The 24,008-nt window shown below is 43.2% G+C and overlaps 2 protein-coding genes across 5 annotated transcripts in view; one reads left to right on the forward strand and one right to left on the reverse strand.

The window, feature by feature from the left end:
- The window catches only part of WDR7 (WD repeat domain 7), a 375,678-nt gene that overhangs the window by 285,181 nt on the left and 66,489 nt on the right, over positions 1–24,008 (forward strand). For all 4 annotated transcript variants that reach the window (XM_048851745.2, XM_075128394.1, XM_048851746.2 and 1 more), the window contains 3 exons: positions 9,952–10,069; positions 12,835–12,984; positions 14,036–14,118. In XM_048851745.2, the coding sequence (XP_048707702.2) occupies positions 9,952–10,069; positions 12,835–12,984; positions 14,036–14,118 (351 nt within the window). The remainder of the gene's footprint in view (positions 1–9,951; positions 10,070–12,834; positions 12,985–14,035; positions 14,119–24,008) is intronic.
- On the reverse strand, positions 19,648–21,470 carry LOC142071990 (uncharacterized). Its single transcript, XM_075128238.1, has 2 exons — positions 20,529–21,470; positions 19,648–20,141 (listed from the first exon to the last, which is right to left on the reverse strand). Exons 1-2 carry the CDS (start codon positions 21,106–21,108, stop codon positions 19,990–19,992), a joined length of 732 nt encoding a protein of 243 aa, XP_074984339.1. The 5' UTR covers positions 21,109–21,470; the 3' UTR covers positions 19,648–19,989.

Consider the following 24,008-nt stretch of genomic DNA (forward strand, 5'->3'; position numbering starts at 1 on the left):
CCAACAGAGCCTTTGTTATGTTCCCAGCAGTGCTACTTAATTATTGCAACTAGCTAAGGACTTGTGTTCTTGCAGTGTCTTTCTCAGAAATGTGCTTCCTAGAAAAATAATCCCAACAGAGCAACATTTATTAACTTAAAACCCAAATATTTGTATCTGAGATCCTTCTAATTACATACTATTTGTATTAAGAGAAAAATTCCACACTTCTGTAGAAACGGGAAAGGAAATGTTTTCTTTGATGAGAAGATACGAGGGTTTTATCAGTTGAAATAATATTAGATGGAAGCCCCTTTTAGGAGAAGGGAGCTGAAAGAGAACCTTTATTCTTATTGTGAAGATTATGCAACCAGAATGGTATTCTGGTAGGGGGAAATGCATGGTGCTTTTTTAACTGTTAGGTGGGGATTTGGTCAGGTAAGAACAGCATTTGCACATTGATCTCTTACATAGGGGATGGAATAGTTATGGTATGGTAACAATTAGCCACAATAATCAGGTATCTAAGATAAGACTAAATGGTTTTATGTATCTAACCATGAGAATATGAATATTTTGTGTGGTGACTAGTCCTGGAGGTAGACATGGGATACTACTTGTATAGTTCTTTACATCTGACAATCACCAAGCTCTTACAAATATAGATATCATTATACCCATTTTACAGATAGAGAAATTGAGGTACAGTAGAGGTTAGTGACCTTTTTCAATGCCACACCAAGCATATGCCACAGCTGTGCATAGAAATGAGTTCTGCTTCCAGAGCCTGTGCTCTGACCATTAGACTCCTTTGCTTCCACACCAAAACAGGATTGTCGGACTAGGATAAGTGTGCACTTACAAGTACAGCACTGGAACAGACTGTTGCTTGTTAAGAGCTTGCATTTGTGTCCTAAATCCCTACTGAAATAAATCTTGGCCTGATTTTTTGAAAATATGCATTTTTATTAGTATGCATCTGTGTATGAGGAATGAGTAGCCTTAGTCTGAATGCAGGATTATAACCCATGGACTCTGATAGAGCTCTGACACAGGCTTCCTCTGTTGCCTTCACAGAATTACTTAACTGCTCTGCCTCTGTTTCCCCATCTATAAAATAAGAATAATAATGAAGTCCGTCAGTTACTGGAGTGTGTGAAAAACATGGTATGTCTGTAAAGACCCTGGAAAATGCAACTGTCATACAAAGGCGCTTATATATTTGCATCCAGTCACTCTACATGATTGCATTGCCAGGATGAACAGGAAAAACAAGTATTGCAGCTACAGTCATGCAATTAGTTCTCCCATAATGCTCCTGCCCATGCTTCAGTGACAGATATGACATCTCAGGGCACTGGCTCTGTCATCGCCAAGCCTCCCTTCTCCCAGCAGCATGAAGGCCGGAGATTAGCTGAAGCAGTATCAGCTAGTCTCAGCTCTGCCTAGTTTCCACTACCACCAACAACGTGTCAGTGTAGGCCCAAGAGCATCCCAGGCAAAACTGCTCTGCCATTCTTCATACCTTTGTTCAGAACAGATCTTTTGTATGGCACTATGGTATTGGAGTAAGTTCAGTAAAAAATACTTATTGATACACCTTTAAAACGTAGTCTGCGCTCCCACAGTGCTGTCCTGCTGGGACTTGCTGTAGCCGTGGTTATTCTGGGGCAGAGTGCTGGTCCCTTACATTTCCCTAAAGCTTGCAGCAAATTTATAGCGGTCTCCTGCATGGGAACATGAGGCCAAGGGAATCTCATCTCTCCCCTTCCCTCTAGGGTACCCACAGTGAGCAATCTGAACTTCAGTCCCACATACTGTTGTTATGTTTATTTTGGGGTACAGTGTAATTTTTTTTTACAAGCTTGGGTTTGATTAGTTCCCACTGTATTCACCAGCTGTGTCCATAGAGGCAGTTTTTCCCAGGTTGGGAAGCCTCCCCTATGGGAAAGCAGCTTTAAACTCCAACCAGAGCTTCACAAGTCCCGTCAGTGGAGGCTGTGAGGGAGATGCGCTTTCCACCCACTTGTGGGCTGTGTCAGCCATCATCTGGCCACTGGCTTAGCAGCTAAAGTCTGCAGCTAAACCTCAACTCCAGGCAGGCTTTCTGCCAGTGGGACCCAGGCAATAAATCTTGACCCACTATATTAATGTATAGGTATTTTCTATTTGGCTGGATGTTTCCCAGTTTGGGGGAGGTGCTTGGATTTATTCCTGTTTGTACCAGTTTGACTGAATTTTTAACATATGCCAAGCATGCCGGCAGCCCTGAATAGCTGGCTTTTTTATGCATTGTATAAACTTAAATAAATAAAATAAAAAATATATTTGTACTCTGAATCAGATTTCCTGAGCGAGGGGGGGAAGGGTAAAAATAGAACAGTTTGAGCTCCCTTAGTGCCACTGGCAATAGATAGGTATGTGTTGTGTTAGGATGGGTCAGTATCAGTTTTGTAAAAGTCCATCAGTAGCTTTTCTGCACTGTGGTTTACACAAATGACTGTTTCAGGTGTGATCAGAATCTGTATCTGGCTGGGACAGTACACAGGTTGTACTAATCTTAAGGATGTGGAAAGAATGAAAATCCCCTATAAAAGAATATATCTGGATATAAGAGACCTGGTGCTTCCCTGTGAATGCTAGGTTTGCACCTGCCTTTGTTTTGGTCTGTGGTCTTGGTGCAATGTGCCCGTTCCATCACGCACAGCTTTAGCTCTCAGAGAAGACATACAGACCAGCTGCGGGAGAGGGTTAATCTCTGGCCACATACTACCGCTGCTGAGTGTTGTAAATGAATTAACATGAAACCTGTTGCTTTTCAGGAAAATGCATGCCTTACCAAACACTGGGAGGAAAAATACTCCTGACAGAAACATGTGAATCCTTGCTTATGGGCAGAAATACTGTCTGAACTATGCTTCTGAAATTTTCAGTGAATGCACATAGGGATCAGACCAGGTTTACTAGATAACAACATTAGGATTAGATTGTTAATCAAGTTTTTGATAAAAGAACAGGAGTACTTGTGGCACCTTAGAGACTAACAAATTTATTAGAGCATAAGCTTTCGTGGGCTACAGCCCACTTCATCGGATGCATAGAATGGAACATATAGTAAGATATATACACACATACAGATACATTGGAAGTTACCTTACAAACTAAAAAGAAAAGGAGTACTTGTGGCACCTTAGAGACTAACAAATTTATTCAAAGCTTATGCTCAAATAAATTTGTTAGTCTCTAAAGTACTCCTTTTCTTTTTGCAAATACAGACTAACATGGCTCCTACTCTGAAACCTGTCATATAAACTGTGAGAGGCTAATTAGTTAAGGTGGGCTATTATCAGCAGGAGAAAAAAAAACTTTTGTAGTGATAATCAAGATGGACCATTTAGACAGTTGACAAGAAGGTGTGAGGATACATATTTATTCAAGTGACACCATCATAGGACCTAATCACATTAGCCACGCCATCAGGGGCTCGTTCACCTGCACATCTACCAGTGTGATATATGCCATCATGTGCCAGCAATGCCCCTCTGCCATGTACATTGCCAAACTGGACAGTCTCTACGGAAAAGAATAGATGGACACAAATCTGACATCAGGAATCATAACATTCAAAAACCGGTAGGAGAACACTTCAACCTCTCTGGCCACTCAGTAAAAGATTTAAGGGTGGCAATTTTGCAACAGAAAAGCTTCAAAAACAGACTCCAGTGAGAAACTGCTGAGCTTGAATTAATATGCAAACTAGATCCATTAACTTGGGTTTGAATAGAGACTGGGAGTGGCTGGGTCATTACACATATTGAATCTATTTCCCTAAGTTAAGTATCCTCACACCTTCTTGTCAACTGTCTAAATGGGCCATCTTGATTATCACTACAAAAGTTTTTTGTTTTTTTTCTTCTGCTGATAATAGTTCATCTTAACTAATTATCCTCTCACAGGTTTCAGAGTAACAGCCGTGTTAGTCTGTATTCGCAAAAAGAAAAGGAGTACTTGTGGCACCTTAGAGACTAACCAATCACCGATGGATTGAAGTTTCCTCAGGAAGTCAGTGGTGTCTCGAAGGTAGCTGGGAGTGCTGGTAGCGTAGGGCCTGAGGAGGGAGTCTACATAGCCAGAAAATCCTGCTGTCAGGGTGCCAATGCCTGAGATGATGGGGCGCCCAGGATTTCCAGGTTTATGGATCTTGGGTAGTAGATAGAATATCCCAGGTCGGGGTTCCAGGGCTGTGTCTGTGCGGATTTGATCTTGTGCTTTTTCAGGGAGTTTCTTGAGCAAATGCTGTAGTTGCTTTTGGTAACTCTCAGTGGGATCATAGGGTAATGGCTTGTAGAAACTCATGTTGGAGAGCTGCCGAGCAGCCTCTTGTTCATATTCCGACCTATTCATGATGACAACAGCACCTCCTTTGTCAGCCTTTTTGATTATGATGTCAGAGTTGTTTCTGAGGCTGTGGATGTAGACTCCCTCCTCAGGCCCTACGCTACCAGCACTCCCAGCTACCTTCGAGACACCACTGACTTCCTGAGGAAACTTCAATCCATCGGTGATCTTCCTGATAACACCATCCTGGCCACTATGGATGTAGAAACCCTCTACACCAACATTCCACACAAAGATGGACTACAAGCCGTCAGGAACACTATCCCCGATAATGTCACGGCTAACCTGGTGGCTGAACTTTGTGACTTTGTCCTTACCCATAACTATTTCACATTTGGGGACAATGTATACCTTCAGATCAGCGGCACTGCTATGGGTACCCGCATGGCCCCACAGTATGCCAACATTTTTATGGCTGATTTAGAACAACGCTTCCTCAGCTCTCGTCCCCTAAAGCCCCTACTCTACTTGCGCTATATTGATGACATCTTCATCATCTGGACCCATGGAAAAGAAGCCCTTGAGGAATTCCACCATGATTTCAACAATTTCCATCCCACCACCAACCTCAGCCTGGTCCAGTCCACACAAGAGATCCACTTCCTGGACACTACAGTGCTAATAAACAATGGTCACATAAACACCACCCTATACCGGAAACCTACTGACCGCTATTCCTACCTGCATGCCTCCAGCTTTCACCCTGACCACACCACACGATCCATCGTCTACAGCCAAGCTCTGCGATACAACCGCATTTGCTCCAACCCCTCAGACAGAGACAAACACCTACAAGATCTCTGTCAAGCTTTCTTACAACTACAATACCCACCTGCGGAAGTAAAGAAACAGATTGATAGAGCCAGAAGAGTTCCCAGAAGTTACCTACTACAGGACAGGCCTAACAAAGAAAATAACAGAACGCCACTAGCGGTCACCTTCAGCCCCCAACTAAAACCCCTCCAACGCATTATTAAGGATCTACAACCTATCCTAAAGGATGACCCAACACTCTCACAAATCTTGGGAGACAGGCCAGTCCTTGCCTACAGACAGCCCCGCAACCTGAAGCAAATACTCACCAACAACCACATACCACACAACAGAACCACTAACCCAGGAACTTATCCTTGCAACAAAGCCCGTTGCCAACTGTGCCCACATATCTATTCAGGGGACACCGTCACAGGGCCTAATAACATCAGCCACACTATCAGAGGCTCGTTCACCTGCACATCCACCAATGTGATATATGCCATCATGTGCCAGCAATGCCCCTCTGCCATTTACATTGGTCAAACTGGACAGTCTCTACGTAAAAGAATAAATGGACACAAATCAGATGTCAAGAATTATAACATTCATAAACCAGTCGGAGAACACTTCAATCTCTCTGGTCACGCAATCACAGACATGAAGGTCGCTATCTTAAAACAAAAAAACTTCAAATCCAGACTCCAGCGAGAAACTGCTGAATTGGAATTCATTTGCAAATTGGATACTATTAATTTAGGCTTAAATAGAGACTGGGAGTGGCTAAGTCATTATGCAAGGTAGCCTATTTCCCCTTGTTTTTTCCTACCCCCCCCCCCCCAGATGTTCTGGTTTAACTTGGATTTAAACTTGGAGAGTGGTCAGTTTGGATGAGCTATTACCAGCAGGAGAGTGAGTTTGTGTGTGTATGGGGGTGGGGGGGTGTGTGAGAAAACCTGGATTTGTGCTGGAAATGGCCCACCTTGATTATCATGCACATTGCAGGGAGAGTGGTCACTTTGGATGAGCTATTACCAGCAGGATAGTGAGTTTGTGTGTGTGGTTTTTGGGAGGGGGGTGAGGGGGTGAGAGAACCTGGATTTGTGCAGGAAATGGCCCAACTTGATTATCATGCACATTGTGTAAAGAGTTGTCACTTTGGATGGGCTATCACCAGCAGGAGAGTGAATTTGTGTGGGGGGGTGGAGGGTGAGAAAACCTGGATTTGTGCTGGAAATGGCCCAACTTGATGATCACTTTAGATAAGCTATTACCAGCAGGACAGTGGGGTGGGAGGAGGTATTGTTTCATATTCTCTGTGTGTATATAAAGTCTGCTGCAGTTTCCACGGTATGCATCCGATGAAGTGAGCTGTAGCTCACGAAAGCTCATGCTCAAATAAATTGGTTAGTCTCTAAGGTGCCACAAGTACTCCTTTTCTTTTTATCCTCTCACAGTTTGTATGGCAACTTCCAACTTATCTGTATCTATATATCTGTATATCTATATAGATATATATAGATATATCTTACTATATGTTCCATTCTATGCATCCAATGAAGTGGGCTGTAGCCCACGAAAGCTTATGCTCTAATAAATTGGTTAGTCTCTAAGGTGCCACAAGTCCTCCTGTTCTTTTTGCGGATACAGACTAACATGGCTGCTACTTTGAAACTAGTTTTTGATATGCTTTCATCACTCAGTAGTCTGCAAAAATGCCTGAATGATTTTTAGTTTTATTCAAAGAGCTGTAACAAATAAAAGGAAACAGGGACATCTTCTATAGTGCTATCCTGAGAAGTACATTAATTGTTATATTCATTATTTTATTGCATATATTGATGAAGTAAAAGAAGATGCTTATAATTTTTATTTACCTCAAGATTTTATGTATTTTTATTGAATCTAATGCTTATCCCTTATCCATGTATTGCTGCTACATAGTTTGAAAGTGGCTCAAATAGCTCACTTGTCAGAGAAAGCTTTAATCGATGCTTGGCTGGTCTTTGCATACTTTTTCATATGTAAACTACAAGAGTGTGCAATCCTGTTATATCATAGATTTACCACACACAAAAATCTAAAATAAGAAAAACTTCATTACGTTACAATCAAAGTTGCTAAGTGCAGTTCAAGAGGAGCTTTGTACCACTGAACACACATTTTTTCTCGAAAATAAAAAATAATGGAAATACTAAGAATATGAAACAATTTTGACACCAGTCTTGGCACCCACTTCCTGCGCAAAACATGAGAGAGAACTCTCAATAACTAAAGCACCTACTTTTACAGATGAAAAAATAGCTCCAATAATTTTTTTAAACCCACTAAAATATTCCTGAAGCATTCACTTAGTGAATTAGGGCATTCACTTAGTGGTGTGGAATAAAGGTTTAAATGGCACTCACGTGTATTTGTGGCTTTGTCACTTATAAGTAATTGGCCATCCCAAACTCATGCCAACAGCTTTTATACCACACTTCATTAGCATATATTCCATATAAAACATGAGCAGAGGAGAGAATTAAACAGTATAGATTTTTTTTAAATCTTATTTTTATAGGAAATATTTGACCTAAGCATAGTTCAAAAAGAGATATCTTCTCTTCATTGAGAAAATAACATTTCACATTGTATCCTTTTTTTCCCCTTTGCGCACACATTCTCTTGTTAGGCTGTTGAGAGGTATACTTCATCCCTTCCTTCCCTGTCTCCGAAAATGTACATTTGCTCCAAGCCCCCTTGCCGGTTATACTTATTTAAAGACCAGAATTGAGAAACATCTTATCTGGTCCCGGAACATTTTTAACTGTGCTATAAATACCCCTTTGGAGAATTAGAAACCGTTCCCTCTTTTAGCCTGGCATATCAGAAGATATCAAACATTAACATCATGACACAGACATTATTGGGATGGGGCCAAACAAGTTGATAGACTAAGTTACGTATTTTTGGAGCTTGAACAAAGGTATTGATGCTTTCTTTCCTGTCGTTTTGAGGCTTGTGGCGTTGGACTCCACATAGGCTTTGCAGTAGAGTAATACAAAACATGTTATACTACTGTTTTTTAAAAAACAAGTCTTAAAATTCTTAACATTTCTAAATGTGTGCCTTTTGTAAGATGTGACGTGAATAAAATATAAGATGATGTGAAAGTTAATGGAATTGTTTGGGATGGTCTTCGGCATTCTCTCATTTGCAGTCAGAGCGAACAGCAATAATGAGCCATATCCTGCCCTCTAATAAGGCATCTTCTTGTCACTCCAGCAGTATGTAGGGGATGAAAGGGACATGGCTGGGATGTTACTGTACCGAGAGATTCTCTGCTATGAAACAGCTCCACAGAGGACAGTTGTGGCTTTATATAGTTTAGAGTAATCTTGAGGCCGCTCTAACTTACACTGAAGGCTGAACTGGCCCCCAGCAACCCCAGAGATCAGAAAAGCACAACGGTGGATGACAGCTACCTTTACCACCTCACCAATCAGCTGCACTGAGTGGAGTTCTGGCACAGTTACAGTCCGACCCAGAGTATCTAAATGTGTGTATGTTATGTTAAGGATTTAGAAAGGAGTTTTTTTTGTTGATCAGTTATAATGACATTAGTTGTGTAAAATGATTGCAATCACAACTCAATTGCAGACTTTACTAATGTGAGTAATCTGATTGAAAGCAGTGTGACTGCTCACATTAGTAAGGACTGCAGGCTTTCCAAAGAGACACTCATAATTTTGTATTGCTTTTGTATTTGCCATGACTTAACATGACTTAACATATTGGGGGTGTCCTCAGTGATAAGTATTTAGAGTTAAATCGTCCGTAATTTAAATTACAGATGAAGCTTGATAAAATTACTTAATTGGGCCGGGACAGACTTCAATTAATATATTTTTATCTCCTGTGCATCTCTTAAAGTACTAATGCATCTGAAATCACATTGCTAGAGGAGAAAGCTGTAGATTTCACCTCTTCTTATGTAATAAAAATCATCTGTTCTTCTCCATGTGCACTTAAATGACAGTTACTTTCATGAAAAATCATAGTTTTATTAACACTTAGCATTCATATATATGTATAATGTAAATTAAGAACAACAGCTAAGATGTAGATTTTTAAGGCGGAGGAGTTGTTCTAAAAATCAGTGCCTCTTCACCAGCCAGTCAGTGGTGCTCATTTGCATATGCTCTGAAAAAGCAATCTTGCCTTAATGTGTGTTGAACTTCTGCCATGCCTGTAATGTTCATAAATAGGGATTGCTGACAGGTGAGTCTAGCTGTGTCTTAGTAGCGCTTGCAGTAATTTAAAACAAAGTGATTCATTCAACACAGGAAACCAAATCGAATGAATTCAGTATTTTCAGTGCCTCTAGAAGCTCTTCCTTCTCCTCCCTCCAACTAGTTAAAAGTACTTAGCTGAATTGAATAGTAATGCTACAAAAGCTGTATTTTCAAGCTGCTTCTAAACTTTTGCTAAACAATAAAATATAAAAATACTTTGTATGACATTCTTTATTTGCTTTGTCCCAGGTTTTGTGATATGTATTCAATACTACAGCTAGATAATTTGTTAACAAGGCCTTTTTAACACTTTGGACAGATGCACATACTGTTTTCAATCTTCATGGTTAATTATTCGATTTTGTATTTGATGCCAGAACACCCTGACTCCTAATCACTGCTCATTGTTGGAAGTCCATTATATTCTAACTGTTTGAGTGCTCCCGTTGACCTTGAACTGACATTATAAGCTGTGCCTAATCTTTTCACTCTATATTTCTAATGCCTCTTTTCTTTTTCCCCTCTTTGTCTGATTCCTGTTTAGCATCACAATGGGGCTGCCTCTGAGTCCAGCAGCTGACTCCGCCCGCTCTGCACGACATGCTCTCTCACTCATTGCCACAGCCAGACCACCCGCCTTCATAACAACTATAGCCAAGGAGGTGAGAAAAACCTCAGTGTTCACTGAGCTGCACTTTCAAAAGAATAATGATCTCAGCGTGCAACAAAGTTTTTGGTTGGTTTTTATATTAATTCTTTTCAGCTCCAGTATTAGCAGACAGAAATAAAAAATAGTCAAATTTCCTTTATAACTGCCCCAAAATTTAGCTGTTTTGGGGAAACAAAATGGGTTATCATTTTTAAATATTTGGCGGTATGCAGCATTATGCAACAGTATCTTGATAACTGATACACCAGGTCACTTGATGAGTTGAAAATGGCTTAACCTGTTGTGTCCTGATGTACTGGGTGTATAACCTTCCAATTCACATATAGAGCAGTGGGCAAAATCCCAAAGGATTTACTAGGTTTTTTTCTTAGCCTTTACCTAGGCAATGCAAATACTGCATGATTCGGGACTGAATGGAAATTGAGCATTGCTTTTGGGATTTGGTCCAGCAGACATACGTTGTTGGATGAAAGAATTCAGTGTTTTAGGGACCAAATTCTGCTCTCATTTTTCTTCTTCTGTCACTCAGGCTACTCAGGTTCAGGGATTTTTCCTTTTCTCATTTCACTGTTGGGGAAGGGAGTCTAACAAGTGTTCCTTTGGGGGAAATAGGAAGGTGTTCTTGGGAGGGACATCACAGGTCTCCTTCCCAGCCCATCATCCAACCCATCTTTGGTGATGGGTGTTTCTTCTGGGTCCTTCCCATCCAGTCCTAGGTTCTTTGGGTGTAGCATAGAAGCTAGGATCCCCTTTCTACCCCAGTCATCCTCCCATCTCCTTAGTGCATCTGATTTTAGAAGCAGCTGCAGCCTTTGCAGGTCCTGCACCATGCTGATTATGTGTGAGTGTACCTAGACATGGGGTTGGTAAAAGAAGGCCAGCAAGGTGGTAGTCATTGAAGGGCCTCTAAATGTCCAGAATAACATTTGGTATTGTATATCATTTTTAAGTCCAAGATTGTTCATTTATTCACCCTGACCCTCCCATTTTGTGAAAGTGAGGATCAGTAAAGAAAGTGGGACCAACATTTTAAAGACTGTATGTGGAATAATAATTAAAACACATTCAAAGGCTACATTCAAAAGCCACGGTCAGGCTGGAAGGGCATAGCAAGTGGGGTTCCACAGGGATCAGTTTTGGGTCCAGTTCGGTTCAGTATCTTCATCAATGATTTAGATAATGACATAGAGAGTACACTTATAATGTTTGTAGACAATACCAAGGTGGGAGGGGTTGCAAGTGCTTTGGAGGATAGAATTAAAACTCAAAATGAGCTGGACAAACTGGAGAAATGGTCTGAAGTAAATAGGATGAAATTCAAGAAGGACAATGCAAAGTATGCCACTTTGGAAGGAACAATCTGTTGCACACATACAAAATGGTAAATACCTATGTAGGAAGGAGTACTGCAGAAAGGGATATGAGGGTCATAGTAGATCACAAGGTAAATATGAGTCAACAGTGTAATACTGTTGCAAAAAAAGCAAACATCATTCTGGGATGTATTAGCAGGAGTGTTATAAGCATCCGATGAAGTGAGCTGTAGCTCATGAAAGCTTATGCTCAAATAAATTGGTTAGTCTCTAAGGTGCCACAAGTACTCCTTTTCTTTTTGCGAATACAGACTAACATGGCTGCTACTTTGAAGACAAGAGAAGTAATTCTTCCGCTCTACTCCACTCTGATTAGGCCTCAACTAGAGTATTGTGTCCAGTTTGGGGCACCACATTTCAGGAAAGGTGTGAACAAACTGGAGAGAGTCCAAAGAAGAGCGACAAAAATGACTAAAAGTCTAGAAAACGTGACCTATGAGGGAAGATTGAAAAAAATGGGTTTGTTTAGTCTGGAAAAGAGAAGACTGAGAGGGGACATAATGGTTTTCAAGTATGTAAAAGGTTGTTACAAGGAGGAAGAAAATAATGTGTTTTTCTTAACTCTGAAGTTAGGACAAAAAGCTTCCCACTGTCAGGGTGGTTAAGCGCTGGAATTAATTGCCTAGGGAGGTTGTGAAATCTCCATCATTGGAGATTTTTAAAAGCAGGTTAGACAAACACTGTCAGGGATGGTCTAGATAATACTTAGTCCTGCCAGGAGTGCAGGGGACTGGACTAGATGACCTCTCGAGGTCCCTTGCAATTCTATGATTCAAATGAGTTCTGCAAAATACAGATGTTCTTAATGTAATATTTTAGTCCAAATGTTGAACATTTGTCCTTAAATCTCAAACAAAAACTGTTTCTTTTCTGTATATTTCACAAATGATATTTCTGGATTGGTCATCAGATGTCTTTATTCCTAGTGAATGATGTGGAAAAATGTCATTTTGCATAATTAATATGTAATTTGTATGTAATTGTAATTGTAATTCCTCTGGTTTCTTCCCTCAGCCTAGTGACAGTACCTCAGTCTTCATCCATGCCTCAGTCTTAGACAGTGGGCTAATTATTCCACTTTGCCAGCCAAATCAAAGGTGCAGTCACAGAGTTAGGTGTAATTAGCAAACAGAAATAATCACCACCCCTGCCTCTTTACTTAACCTCCTTATTGGCTTTATGTACACATTGAAGAAGAGGTGTGACAAGGTAGAACTGCAGTAGCCCATATGAACACTTGGAGTCCTCTGACTGCTGCTAGAGACCGTAGACATGTTGAATCCTGATCTGGTATTAAGAAACTATCATGGAAAGCTCATGCTAAGTATAGTTGAAACATATGTGGACAGCAGTAGTTAAATATATAATCCTATTCCTTTTGTAGGTGCATAGACACACTGCGCTGGCAGCAAACACTCAGTCTCAACAGAATATTCACACTACAGCTCTTGCTCGGGCTAAAGGAGAGATCCTAAGAGTCATCGAAATACTAATAGATAAAATGCCCACAGATGTTGTGGATCTTCTTGTAGAGGTAAGAATATGCTGTAATATCTGTATATCATAGTTTTTAATAAATCAATGAATAATACATTGCACGTAAACTCAATTGGAAATTGTAAAGTGCCATCTACCTTTACAGCACCATGGAACATACGTTATTTTTTAAAATAACACAGCTGAGGCCATAAGACTCTGTCCCTGTCTCAAAGGGCTTAAAAACTGAGCAGAAAACAGATATACAAATGGCTAGGTAAGGTGCAACAAAAGCGAGATCAGTGAGCAGTGATGTTTAGCACACCTTGTTCTAATTTTTTTCCTTTATCTGTTTTTAGGTAAACTATTTTTAAGGGGATGACTTGGGCTGAGAAGTAATGTATTTTCAGGAGGCCTTTGAAAATGGTTAAGTGGTTCCATTGAAGACAGGGTTGCAGAGAGGGTTTCTGACATGAGGGCTACATAAAAGGATATATGGAGATGGACAAAATGGAATAGTTTAATCCTGTAGCTTGGGCAAAATGAAGGGGCCAAGGGTTGAAAAGACCAGAGCAGAGAGTTGGGTAGAACTTAATTGGTAAGGACAAGCTAGCAAAATAATTTGTTGGCAATTTGGATGTGGTTGTAACAGCAGCATTTTGAATGGACTGAAGAGGGATGTTGAAAGTTTTCTCTTTCAGATGCATATTCATTAAGGTTGAAGGAGATTGTTAAAGAATCCACCATACCGTGTGATTTGCTTAACTTTGGTGTTCCTGTTCAAATTCCCTCTTAATATAACTAGCATAAAATGTGGTGTTCCTTCTCAGGCCTTCACTAGCAGACACTTGCCTGTGTTTATAGCTTTGTAAAATGTGTACTGTTACTGTGAATGAGAATTTGCAGCAATTCCCAGTACCATTGCCTTTGCAAATTCCAATATGTTGCAGTGCAGTCAGATTTGTTTGTGCAAATAACACGTTATACTAAGGTACCAAAAATATAATTAAACACAAGATCTAGAAAACTCTATAATTGTTCAGAATTTAACTTTTGTTATGAACAATAACATCAAATATTGTTATACAATTGTAACTTTTGTTTCCAAGGTTATGGACATCCTCATGTACTGCCTTGAAGGATCCTTGGTCAAAAAAAAGGGACTTCAGGAATGCTTTCCAGCCATCTGCAGGTAAAAGCATTGAAGGAAATGATTTGTGATAAATATATTATCTTGCTATAGCTTACTTATAGCCATAACATTTACACCTTAAAACTTCAGATTTACAGAGTATTTTAAGTACCGTAGAACCTCAAAGTTATGAATACAGGTGTTATGAACTGACCTGTTAACCACACACCTCATTTGGAACTGGAAGTACACAATCAAGTAGCAGCAGAGACCAAAAAAAAAGGCAAATACAGTACAATACTGTGTTCATAGAATTGGAAGGGACCTTAGGAGGTCATCTAGTCCAACCCCCTGCTCAAAGCAGGACCAATCCCCAATTTTTGCCCCAGATCCCTAAATGGCCCCCTCAGGGATTGAACTCACAACCCTGAGTTTAGCAGGCCCATGCTCAAACCACTGAGCGATCCCTCCCTCTGAGGGATAAACTACACGTACACGTAGTAAACTACTAAACGTAAACGTTAAACGTAAACTACTAAAACAAAAGAGAAAGCAGCATTTTTCTTCTGCATAGTAAAGTTTCAGAGCTGAATTAAGTCAATGTTCAGCTGTAAACTTTTGAAAGAACCATAATATTTTGTTCAGAGTTACGAACAACCTCCGTTCCTGATGTGTTTGTAACTCTTAGGTTCTACTGTGGTGTACAGTTTTTCTAATCCATATTACATCTGAAAAAGAGGAGGTAGGTCAGAAAATAGCAGTGTTATTGCCAACTATTGAAAATGCTTCTGTATAAAAGTCCACACATGGTACAATCCTGTTCATTTTTATGTTGGCAGTATCACTTAAAACTTTGCCCTACAACCCCAACGTTGTATTATTTTCTCTATCATAAACCACAAAAAATGGTCATGGTGCTTTCACTGTAGTTGAAACCACCACAGTTCATTTCTTTTGTTTGGTAATAATAAGTCTGTACTTCTATAGCATCTTACACCCCTGGATTTTAAAGTGCTTTGTGTACTTCAGTTAATTAGTTATTAACCTCATTGTACACATGGGTAAACTGAGGCAAAGTGAAGTGATTTGTGAAGGGAATTCTGGCAATGATGGGAATAGAACACAGATCTTCTGAGGTTTAATCCAAGCCCTGTGGTTTAATCTGTTGTTGTTTGTATTATCATAACACCTAAGAACCCAGTCATAGACCCAGGATCCCATTGTGCTAGGTGCTGTACAAACCCAGAAGAAAAACAGTTCCTGCCCCAAAGTGTTTTCAATCTAAGTATAAGACAGGAGAAACAACCGATGGATACAGACAGACCAACAGAGGGGTGCAAGGAAGCAGTGAGGAAATATTGGTCAGCATGATAGGCAGTCTCAGAGCACCAGCAGCCTAACTGTGGTCAAGATTTTTGTGGGCATCATGACAAAGGAGAGTTTTACATGCTTCCTTTCCAGTCTAACACTGTACAATACTCCATAAAAGAGGTGATTTATCAGCACGTCTATTTATCCTCTCCAGAAGGGGGAAAATATCTGTAATACTTTTCCCTCAAAGTATTGGTGGATAATTGTATACCCACATTTAAAAACAAAGGACATATTTTAATTTAATAGTGTTTCTGCACAAACTTCATAGATGCTTATACAATTAAAAATAAAGCACGTTGCCTCAGGCACACCAGGAAGAGAGATGTATTTTTGGTGTAAAATGAATGCTGCAACTATTTCAAAATAAGCAGTTAAAAAATAACGCAGTGGTCTATCTTGGTCCAACTTGAGGCTATTTAATCACAGGGTATGTCTACACTACGGAATAAGGTCGAATTTATAGAAGTCGGTTTTTTAGAAATCGGTTTTATAAATTCGAGTGTGTGTGTCCCCACAGAAAATGCTCTAAGTGCATTAAGTGCATTAACTCGGCGGAGCGCTTCCACAGTACCGAGGCAAGCGTCGACTTCCGGAGCGTTGCACTGTGGGTAGCTATCCCACAGTTCCCGCAGTCTCCGCTGCCCATTGGAATTCTGGGTTGAGATCCCAATGCCTGATGGGGCTAAAACATTGTCGCGGGTGGTTCTGGGTACATATCGTCAGCCCCCCGTTCCCTCCCTCCCCCCGTGAAAGCAAGGGCAGACAATCATTTCGCGCCTTTTTTCCTGAGTTACCTGTGCAGACGCCATACCATGGCAAGCATGGAGCCCGGTCAGGTAACCGTCACCCTATGTCTCCTGGGTGCTGGCAGACGCGGTACGGCATTGCTACCCAGTAGCAGCAACCCCTTGCCTTGTGGCAGCAGACGGTACAGTACGACTGGTAGCCGTCATCGTCATGTCTGAGGTGCTCCTGGTCGCCTCTGTGAGGTCGATCAGGAGCGCCTGGGCAGACATGGGCACAGGGACTAAATTTGGAGTGACTTGACCAGGTCATTCTCTTTAGTCCTGCAGTCAGTCCTATTGAACCGTCTTATGGTGAGCGGGCAGGCGATACGGACTGCTTGCAGTCGTACTGTACCATCTTCTGCCGAGCAGCCATGAGATGTGGATGGCATGCAGTCCTTCTGCACCGTCTGCTGCCAGCCAAAGATGTAAAAGATAGATGGAGTGGATCAAAACAAGAAATAGACCAGATTTGTTTTGTACTCATTTGCTTCCCCCCCTCCCCTGTCTAGGGGACTCATTCTTCTAGATCACACTGCAGTCACTTACAGAGAAGGTGCAGCGAGGTAAATCTAGCCATGTATCAATCAGAGGCCAGGCTAACCTTCTTGTTCCAATAAGGACAATAACTTAGGTGCACCATTTCTTATTGGAACCCTCCGTGAAGTCCTGCCTGAAATACTCCTTGATGTAAAGCCACCCCCTTTGTTGATTTTAGCTCCCTGAAGCCAACCCTGTAAGCGCCCCTCCCAGCGTCAGAGCAATGGCAAACAATCGGGCATCTGAGAGTGCTGTCCAGAGCAGTCACAATGGAGCACTCTGATGGGGCTAAAACATTGTCGCGGGTGGTTCTGGGTACGTGTCGTCAGGCCCCCGTTCCCTCCCTCCCTCCGTGAAAGCAAGGGCAGACGATCATTTCGTGCCTTTTTTCCTGAGTTACCTGTGCAGACGCCATACCACAGCAAGCATGGAGCCCGCTCAGGTAACCGTCACCCTAGGTCTCCTGGGTGCTGGCAGACGCGGTATGGCTTTGCTGCACAGTAGCAGCAACCCATTGCCTTCTGGCAGCAGACGGTGCAATACGACTGGTAGTCGTCCTTGTCGTGTCCGAGGTGCTCCTGGCCACGTCGGCTGGGAGCGCCTGGGCAGACATGGTCGCAGGGACTAAATTTGGAGTGACTTGACCAGGTCATTCTCTTTAGTCCTGCAGTCAGTCCTATTGAACCGTCTTATGGTGAGCGGGCAGGCGATACGGACTGCTTGCAGTCGTACTGTACCATCTTCTGCCAGGCAGGCAAGAGATGAGGATTGCTAGCAGTCGTATTGCACCATCTTCTGCCAGGCAGGCAAGAGATGGGGATGGCTAGCAGTCGTACTGTACCATCTTCTGCCGAGCAGGCATGAGATGTGGATGGCATGCAGTCCTTCTGCACCGTCTGCTGCCAGCCAAAGATGTAAAAGATAGATGGAGTGGGTCAAAACAAGAAATAGACCAGATTTGTTTTGTACTCATTTGCCTCCTCCCCTGTCTAGGGGACTCATTCCTCTAGGTCACACTGCAGTCACTCACAGAGAAGGTGCAGCGAGGTAAATCTAGCCATGTATCAATCAGAGGCCAGGCTAACCTCCTTGTTCCAATAACAACGATAACTTAGGTGCACCATTTCTTATTGGAACCCTCCGTGCAGTCCTGCCTGAAATACTCCTTGATGTACAGGCACCCCCTTTGTTGATTTTAGCTCCCTGAAGCCAACCCTGTAAGCCGTGTCGTCAGTTGCCCCTCCCTCCGTCAGAGCAACGGCAGACAATCGTTCCGCGCCTTTTTTCTTTTTTCTTTTTTACCACGGCAAGCATGGAGCCCGCTCAGCTCACTTTGGCAATTAGGAGCACATTAACCACCACACGCATTATTCAGCAGTATATGCAGCACCAGAACATGGCAACGCGATACCGGGCGAGGAGGCGACGTCAGCGCGGTCCCGTGAGTGATCAGGACATGGACACAGATTTCTCTGAAAGCATGGGCCCTGACAATGCATGCATCATGGTGCTAATGGGGCAGGTTCATGCTGTGGAACGCCGATTCTGGGCTCGGGAAACAAGCACAGACTGGTGGGACCGCATAGTGTTGCAGGTCTGGGACGATTCCCAGTGGCTACGAAACTTTCGCATGCGTAAGGGCACTTTCATGGAACTTTGTGACTTGCTTTCCCCTGCCCTGAAGCGCATGAATACCAAGATGAGAGCAGCCCTCACAGTTGAGAAGCGAGTGGCGATAGCCCTGTGGAAGCTTGCAACGCCAGACAGCTACCGGTCAGTTGGGAATCAATTTGGAGTGGGCAAATCTACTGTGGGGGCTGCTGTGATGCAAGTAGCCCACGCAATCAAAGATCTGCTGATATCAAGGGTAGTGACCCTGGGAAATGTGCAGGTCATAGTGGATGGCTTTGCTGCAATGGGATTCCCTAACTGTGGTGGGGCTATAGACGGAACCCATATCCCTATCTTGGCACCGGAGCACCAAGCCGCCGAGTACATAAACCGCAAGGGGTACTTTTCGATAGTGCTGCAAGCTCTGGTGGATCACAAGGGACATTTCACCAACATCAACGTGGGATGGCCGGGAAAGGTGCATGATGCTCGCATCTTCAGGAACTCTGGTCTGTTTCAAAAGCTGCAGGAAGGGACTTTATTCCCAGACCAGAAAATAACTGTTGGGGATGTTGAAATGCCTATATGTATCCTTGGGGACCCAGCCTACCCCTTAATGCCATGGCTCATGAAGCCATACACAGACAGCCTGGACAGTGGTCAGGAGCTGTTCAACTACAGGCTGAGCAAGTGCAGAATGGTGGTAGAATGTGCATTTGGACGTTTAAAGGCGCGCTGGCGCAGTTTACTGACTCGCTTAGACCTCAGCGAAACCAATATTCCCACTGTTATTACTGCTTGCTGTGTGCTCCACAATATCTGTGAGAGTAAGGGGGAGACGTTTATGGCGGGGTGGGAGGTTGAGGCAAATCGCTTGGCTGCTGGTTACGCACAGCCAGACACCAGGGCGGTTAGAAGAGCACAGGAGGGCGCGGTACGCATCAGAGAAGCTTTGAAAAACAGTTTCATGACTGGCCAGGCTACGTTGTGAAAGTTCTGTTTGTTTCTCCTTGATGAACCCCCCCGCCCCTTGGTTCACTCTACTTCCCTGTAAGCTAACCACCCTCCCCTCCTCCCTTTAATCATTGCTTGCAGAGCCAATAAAGTCATTGTTGCTTCACATTCATGCATTCGTTATTCATTCATCACACAAATAGGGGGATGACTACCAAGGTATCCCAGGAGGGGTGGTGGAGGAGGGAAGGAAAATGCCACACAGCACTTTAAGCACAGCACTTTAAAAGTTTACAACTTTAAAATTTATTGAATGACAGCCTTCTTTTTTTTGGGCAATCCTCTGTGGTGGAGTGGCTGGTTGGCCGGAGGCCCCCCCACCGCGTTCTTGGGCGTCTGGGTGTGGAGGCTATGGAACTTGGGGAGGAGGGCGGTTGGTTACAGAGGGGCTGCAGTGGCAGTCTGTGCTCCAGCTGCCTTTGCTGCAGCTCAACCATACACTGGAGCATACTGGTTTGGTCCTGCAGCAGCCTCAGCATTGAATCCTGCCTCCTCTCATCACGCTGCCGCCACCTTTGAGCTTCAGCCCTGTCTTCAGCCCGCCACTTACTCTCTTCAGCCCTCCACCTCTCCTCCCGGTCATTTTGTGCTTTCCTGCACTCTGACGTTATTTGCCTCCACGCATTCGTCTGTGCTCTGTCAGTGTGGGAGGACAGCATGAGCTCGGAGAACATTTCATCGCGAGTGCGTTTTTTTTCTTTCTAAGCTTCACTAGCCTCTGGGAAGGAGAAGATCCTGTGATCATTGAAACACATGCAGCTGGTGGAGAAAAAAAAAGGGACAGCGGTATTTAAAAAGACACATTTTATAAAACAGTCGCTACACTCTTTCAGGGTAAACCTTGCTGTTAACATTACATACATAGCACATGTGCTTTCGTTACAAGGTCGCATTTTGCCTCCTCCCACCGCGTGAACGGATTTTGGTTGAATGCCAGCAAACATACACTGCAATGCTTTGTTCTACAGTGATTCCCGAGTACGTGTTGCTGGCCTGGAGTGGTAAAGTGTCCTACCATGAAGGACGAAATAAGGCTGCCCTCCCCAGAAACCTTTTGCAAAGGCAGAACCGCAAATGCCAGGGCAAAGTAATCCTTTCACATGCTTGCTTTTAAACCATGTATAGCATTTTAAAAGGTACACTCACCAGAGGTCCCTTCTCCGCCTGCTGAGTCCAGGAGGCAGCCTTGGGTGGGTTCGGGGGGTACTGGCTCCAGGTCTAGGGTGAGAAACAGTTCCTGGCTGTCGGGAAAACCGGTTTCTCCGCTTGCTTGCTGTGAGCTATCTACAACCTCCTCATCATCATCTTCTTCGTCCCCAAAACCTACTTCCGTATTGCCTCCATCTCCATTGAAGGAGTCAAACAACATGGCTGGGGTAGTGGTGGCTGAACCCCCTAAAATGGCATGCAGCTCATCATAGAAGCGGCATGTTTGAGGCTCTGACCCAGAGCGGCTGTTCGCCTCTCTGGTTTTCTGGTAGGCTTGCCTCAGCTCCTTCAGTTTCACGCGGCACTGCTTCGGGTCCCTGTTATGGCCTCTGTCCTTCATGCCCTGGGAGATTTTCAGAAAGGTTTTGGCATTTCGAAAACTGGAACGGAGTTCTGATAGCACGGATTCCTCTCCCCAAACAGCGATCAGATCCCGTACCTCCTGTTCGGTCCATGCTGGAGCTCTTTTGCGATTCTGGGACTCCATCATGGTCACCTGTGCTGATGAGCTCTGCATGGTCACCTGCAGCTTGCCACGCTGGCCAAACAGGAAATGAGATTCAAAAGTTCGCGGTTCTTTTCCTGTCTACCTGGCCAGTGCATCTGAGTTGAGAGCGCTGTCCAGAGCGGTCAGAATGGAGCACTCTGGGATAGCTCCCGGAGGCCAATACCATCGAATTGTGTCCACAGTACCCCAAATTCGAGCCGGCAACGTCGATTTAAGCGCTAATCCACTTGTCAGGGGTGGAGTAAGGAAATCGATTTTAAGAGCCCTTTAAGTCGAAATAAAGGGCTTCATTGTGTGGACGGGTGCAGGTTTAAATCGATTTAACGCTGCTAAATTCGACTTAAAGTCCTAGTGTAGACCAGGGCACAGTCTGTAGGAATGCTGAGGCCAGACTGCAGGCTGCACTGTCATAATTGAGGTCTTTGACCTATAACAGAATAAGTCTTCCATGGGTGCTGAGGAACCAGCACTCATCAAGACACCTGCTTACCTACTTCCCTTTTGTGATATACCATGTGCAGCAGCGTAGCGATGTGTATTCTCATAACAGAATTTGGCCATATCACAGGTGTACTCCTCCTTTATAAGGCATTTGAGCTTTGCTCTTTGAGTGCTGTTGGACCATAAAGCCACCCTCACCAAGTATATGATTTTGAAAGCAAATGACTGTTCTTTTCTTGGAAAGAACCAGCTTTGATAAATCTAATAGCTGAAAATAAGGTGGAATTACAAAGAACCCAACATGGAAGTGCATCACTTTTATAAATACATATGGTATCGGTAGACCAGCCTGAAGAGAGCATTGAGCAGAGTAATGTTCTACAGAATATGCACTTTCAAGACCTTCCATCCTAGTCTCTAGGGCAGGGGTGGGCAAACTTTTTGGCCCGAGCGCCACATGGGGGGTACGAAACTGTATGGAGGGCCGGGTATGGAAGGCTGTGCCCCCCCAAACAGTCTGGCCCTCGCCCCCTCCCACTTCCCGCCCCCTGACTGTCCCCCTCAGAACCTCCAACCCATCCAGCCCCTCCTGCTCCTTGTCCCCTGACCACCCCCTCCTGGGACCCCCTGCTCAAACCACCACCCCCTCCCCCGGATCCCACCCCCTATCCAACCCCCACTGCTCTCTGTCCCATGACTGCCCTGGCCTATCCACACACCCGCCCCCTGACAGGCCCCCAGGACTCCCATACCCTATCCAACCCCCCCGTTCCCCGACTCCTGACTACCCCAGAACCTCCACCCCATCCAACCGCCCCCTGCTCCCTGTCCCCTTATTGCCCCCTGAGAGCCGCTACCCAACCCCGCCACCACTGCCCCCTTACCATGCCGCTCAGAGCGGCAGGAGCTCGCAGCCCGTGGGCCGTAGTTTGCCCACCTCTGCTCTAGGGGCATAATATGGCTGTCCAATTGGAACAAGCAATATAACTGAGATAAGAAGAAACAGTCACAGAAAAACAACTGGGTTTAATAAAATCTGAGTTTGTGGTAATTACCACTCACTCTTCATACCTTTGAGGACAGATGAATGGGTGAAAAGGGATCTCTTCCTGCCATGTAGCTACTTTACACACTTCTGCCAGATAAGCAGGATCTGTACCTCTCTTTTGACCTGCCAAATCACTACCATCCTCATGATTGTGTTATTGCTGGACAAGGAGACCTTGATCACCTGGCTCCCAAATGCCTGTCCTCTCCTGTGTCTGCCCATCTGACCAGTTTCCCCCAGATGCCAGTAAATTGTGCTGCAAAGTGCCAGTTTTATCCTTCTCCTCAGTTGTTTTTAACAACTGTAAAGATGCAGTCAGGGTCCCTGATAGCTTTCTGATCCATTTGCAAAGGTTTTACTGCTCCCCCACTCGCATCTTTGGAAGAAGAACAGAATTTGGAAACACAGAACAAAAACTGACTTCAGAGGATACTTACTATGTGACAGACCTGCACTTGTTGCTAATTCATCTGTCAAGTAATGGAACATAAATGCTCTCATCTGATTGGTTTTTTAAAAATATTTTTAAGACTCTCTCTCACACTAGGTGTATAGGATTCAATTGAAATTAAATTCACAAATGTCAGTAGAACCCTGTTGCAGGTTTTAAAGCTGTCTCGCGGTCTGTTGTATGTAAGCTGCTGAGAGAGTGTTAATATTTTTCTGCCATCAGAGATTGTTTTTTTGTTCCTTTGGTTTTTATAGAATTATCGTATTATTTTAGCTAGTCAGGAACATGGTGGTTTTCTTTTTCTGTTCATGTTCAAATTGGTGGTGGTTTGACATTTGGGGAGTACAGAAAGGCACAAAGTGTAGGTAGGCTTCTAACTCCCACTGACATTCAGTTGAAGATAAATGCCTGTCATTTGTGTTTTTGAAAATCTCCCCTTTTGTTCTTAAAGTTTAATACTCACAGATAATAAAATGTGATTTATAATATGTGAGTATTTATAATATTCTTAGGCTATTATAAATATTCATATTATAACATATTAACCATGTAAATTACAATATTTAATATGTCAGGGGGTTGTATTTTAATGTAACAAGTTATAAAAAAAAACAACAGTTGCAAGAAAGGAACTATTATACCCTTGACAGGTATGTCATGAATAAAGATAATCTTCCTTCCTTCAGATGTTTTAAAAACTTTAGCTTGAAATGTAAATGCAAGGACAAGTAGGAATTAATGCAAGAAATCTCCCCATCCTTTTTGCATTTTTATAGTGGCACATTGTCTTTACATTTGGCTAAATTGCTAGCAATATCTCCTACTGTACATAGTTATGGCTATTGTAAAAATGATACAGTACTCTACTGAAGTCATCTTTCAGACCAGTGGAAATTTTCATATGATTTTAGCAAATCATTGAATCTCTGGAGAGAAGCCAAGTGGTAGCACTTTGGCTTAATCCTATTA

Source organism: Caretta caretta, chromosome 5, assembly GCF_965140235.1.
Source record: "Caretta caretta isolate rCarCar2 chromosome 5, rCarCar1.hap1, whole genome shotgun sequence".
Lineage (NCBI taxonomy): Eukaryota > Metazoa > Chordata > Testudines > Cheloniidae > Caretta > Caretta caretta.

Coding starts and splice junctions, on each gene's coding strand:
- LOC142071990 (XM_075128238.1), bottom strand. CDS start 21,108: ATGCAGAGCTCATCAGCACAGGTGACCATGATGGAGTCCCAGAATCGC. Junction 20,142..20,528: donor AGGCGGAGAAGGGACCTCTG/GTGAGTGTACCT, acceptor TTTCTCCACCAG/CTGCATGTGTTTCAATGATC.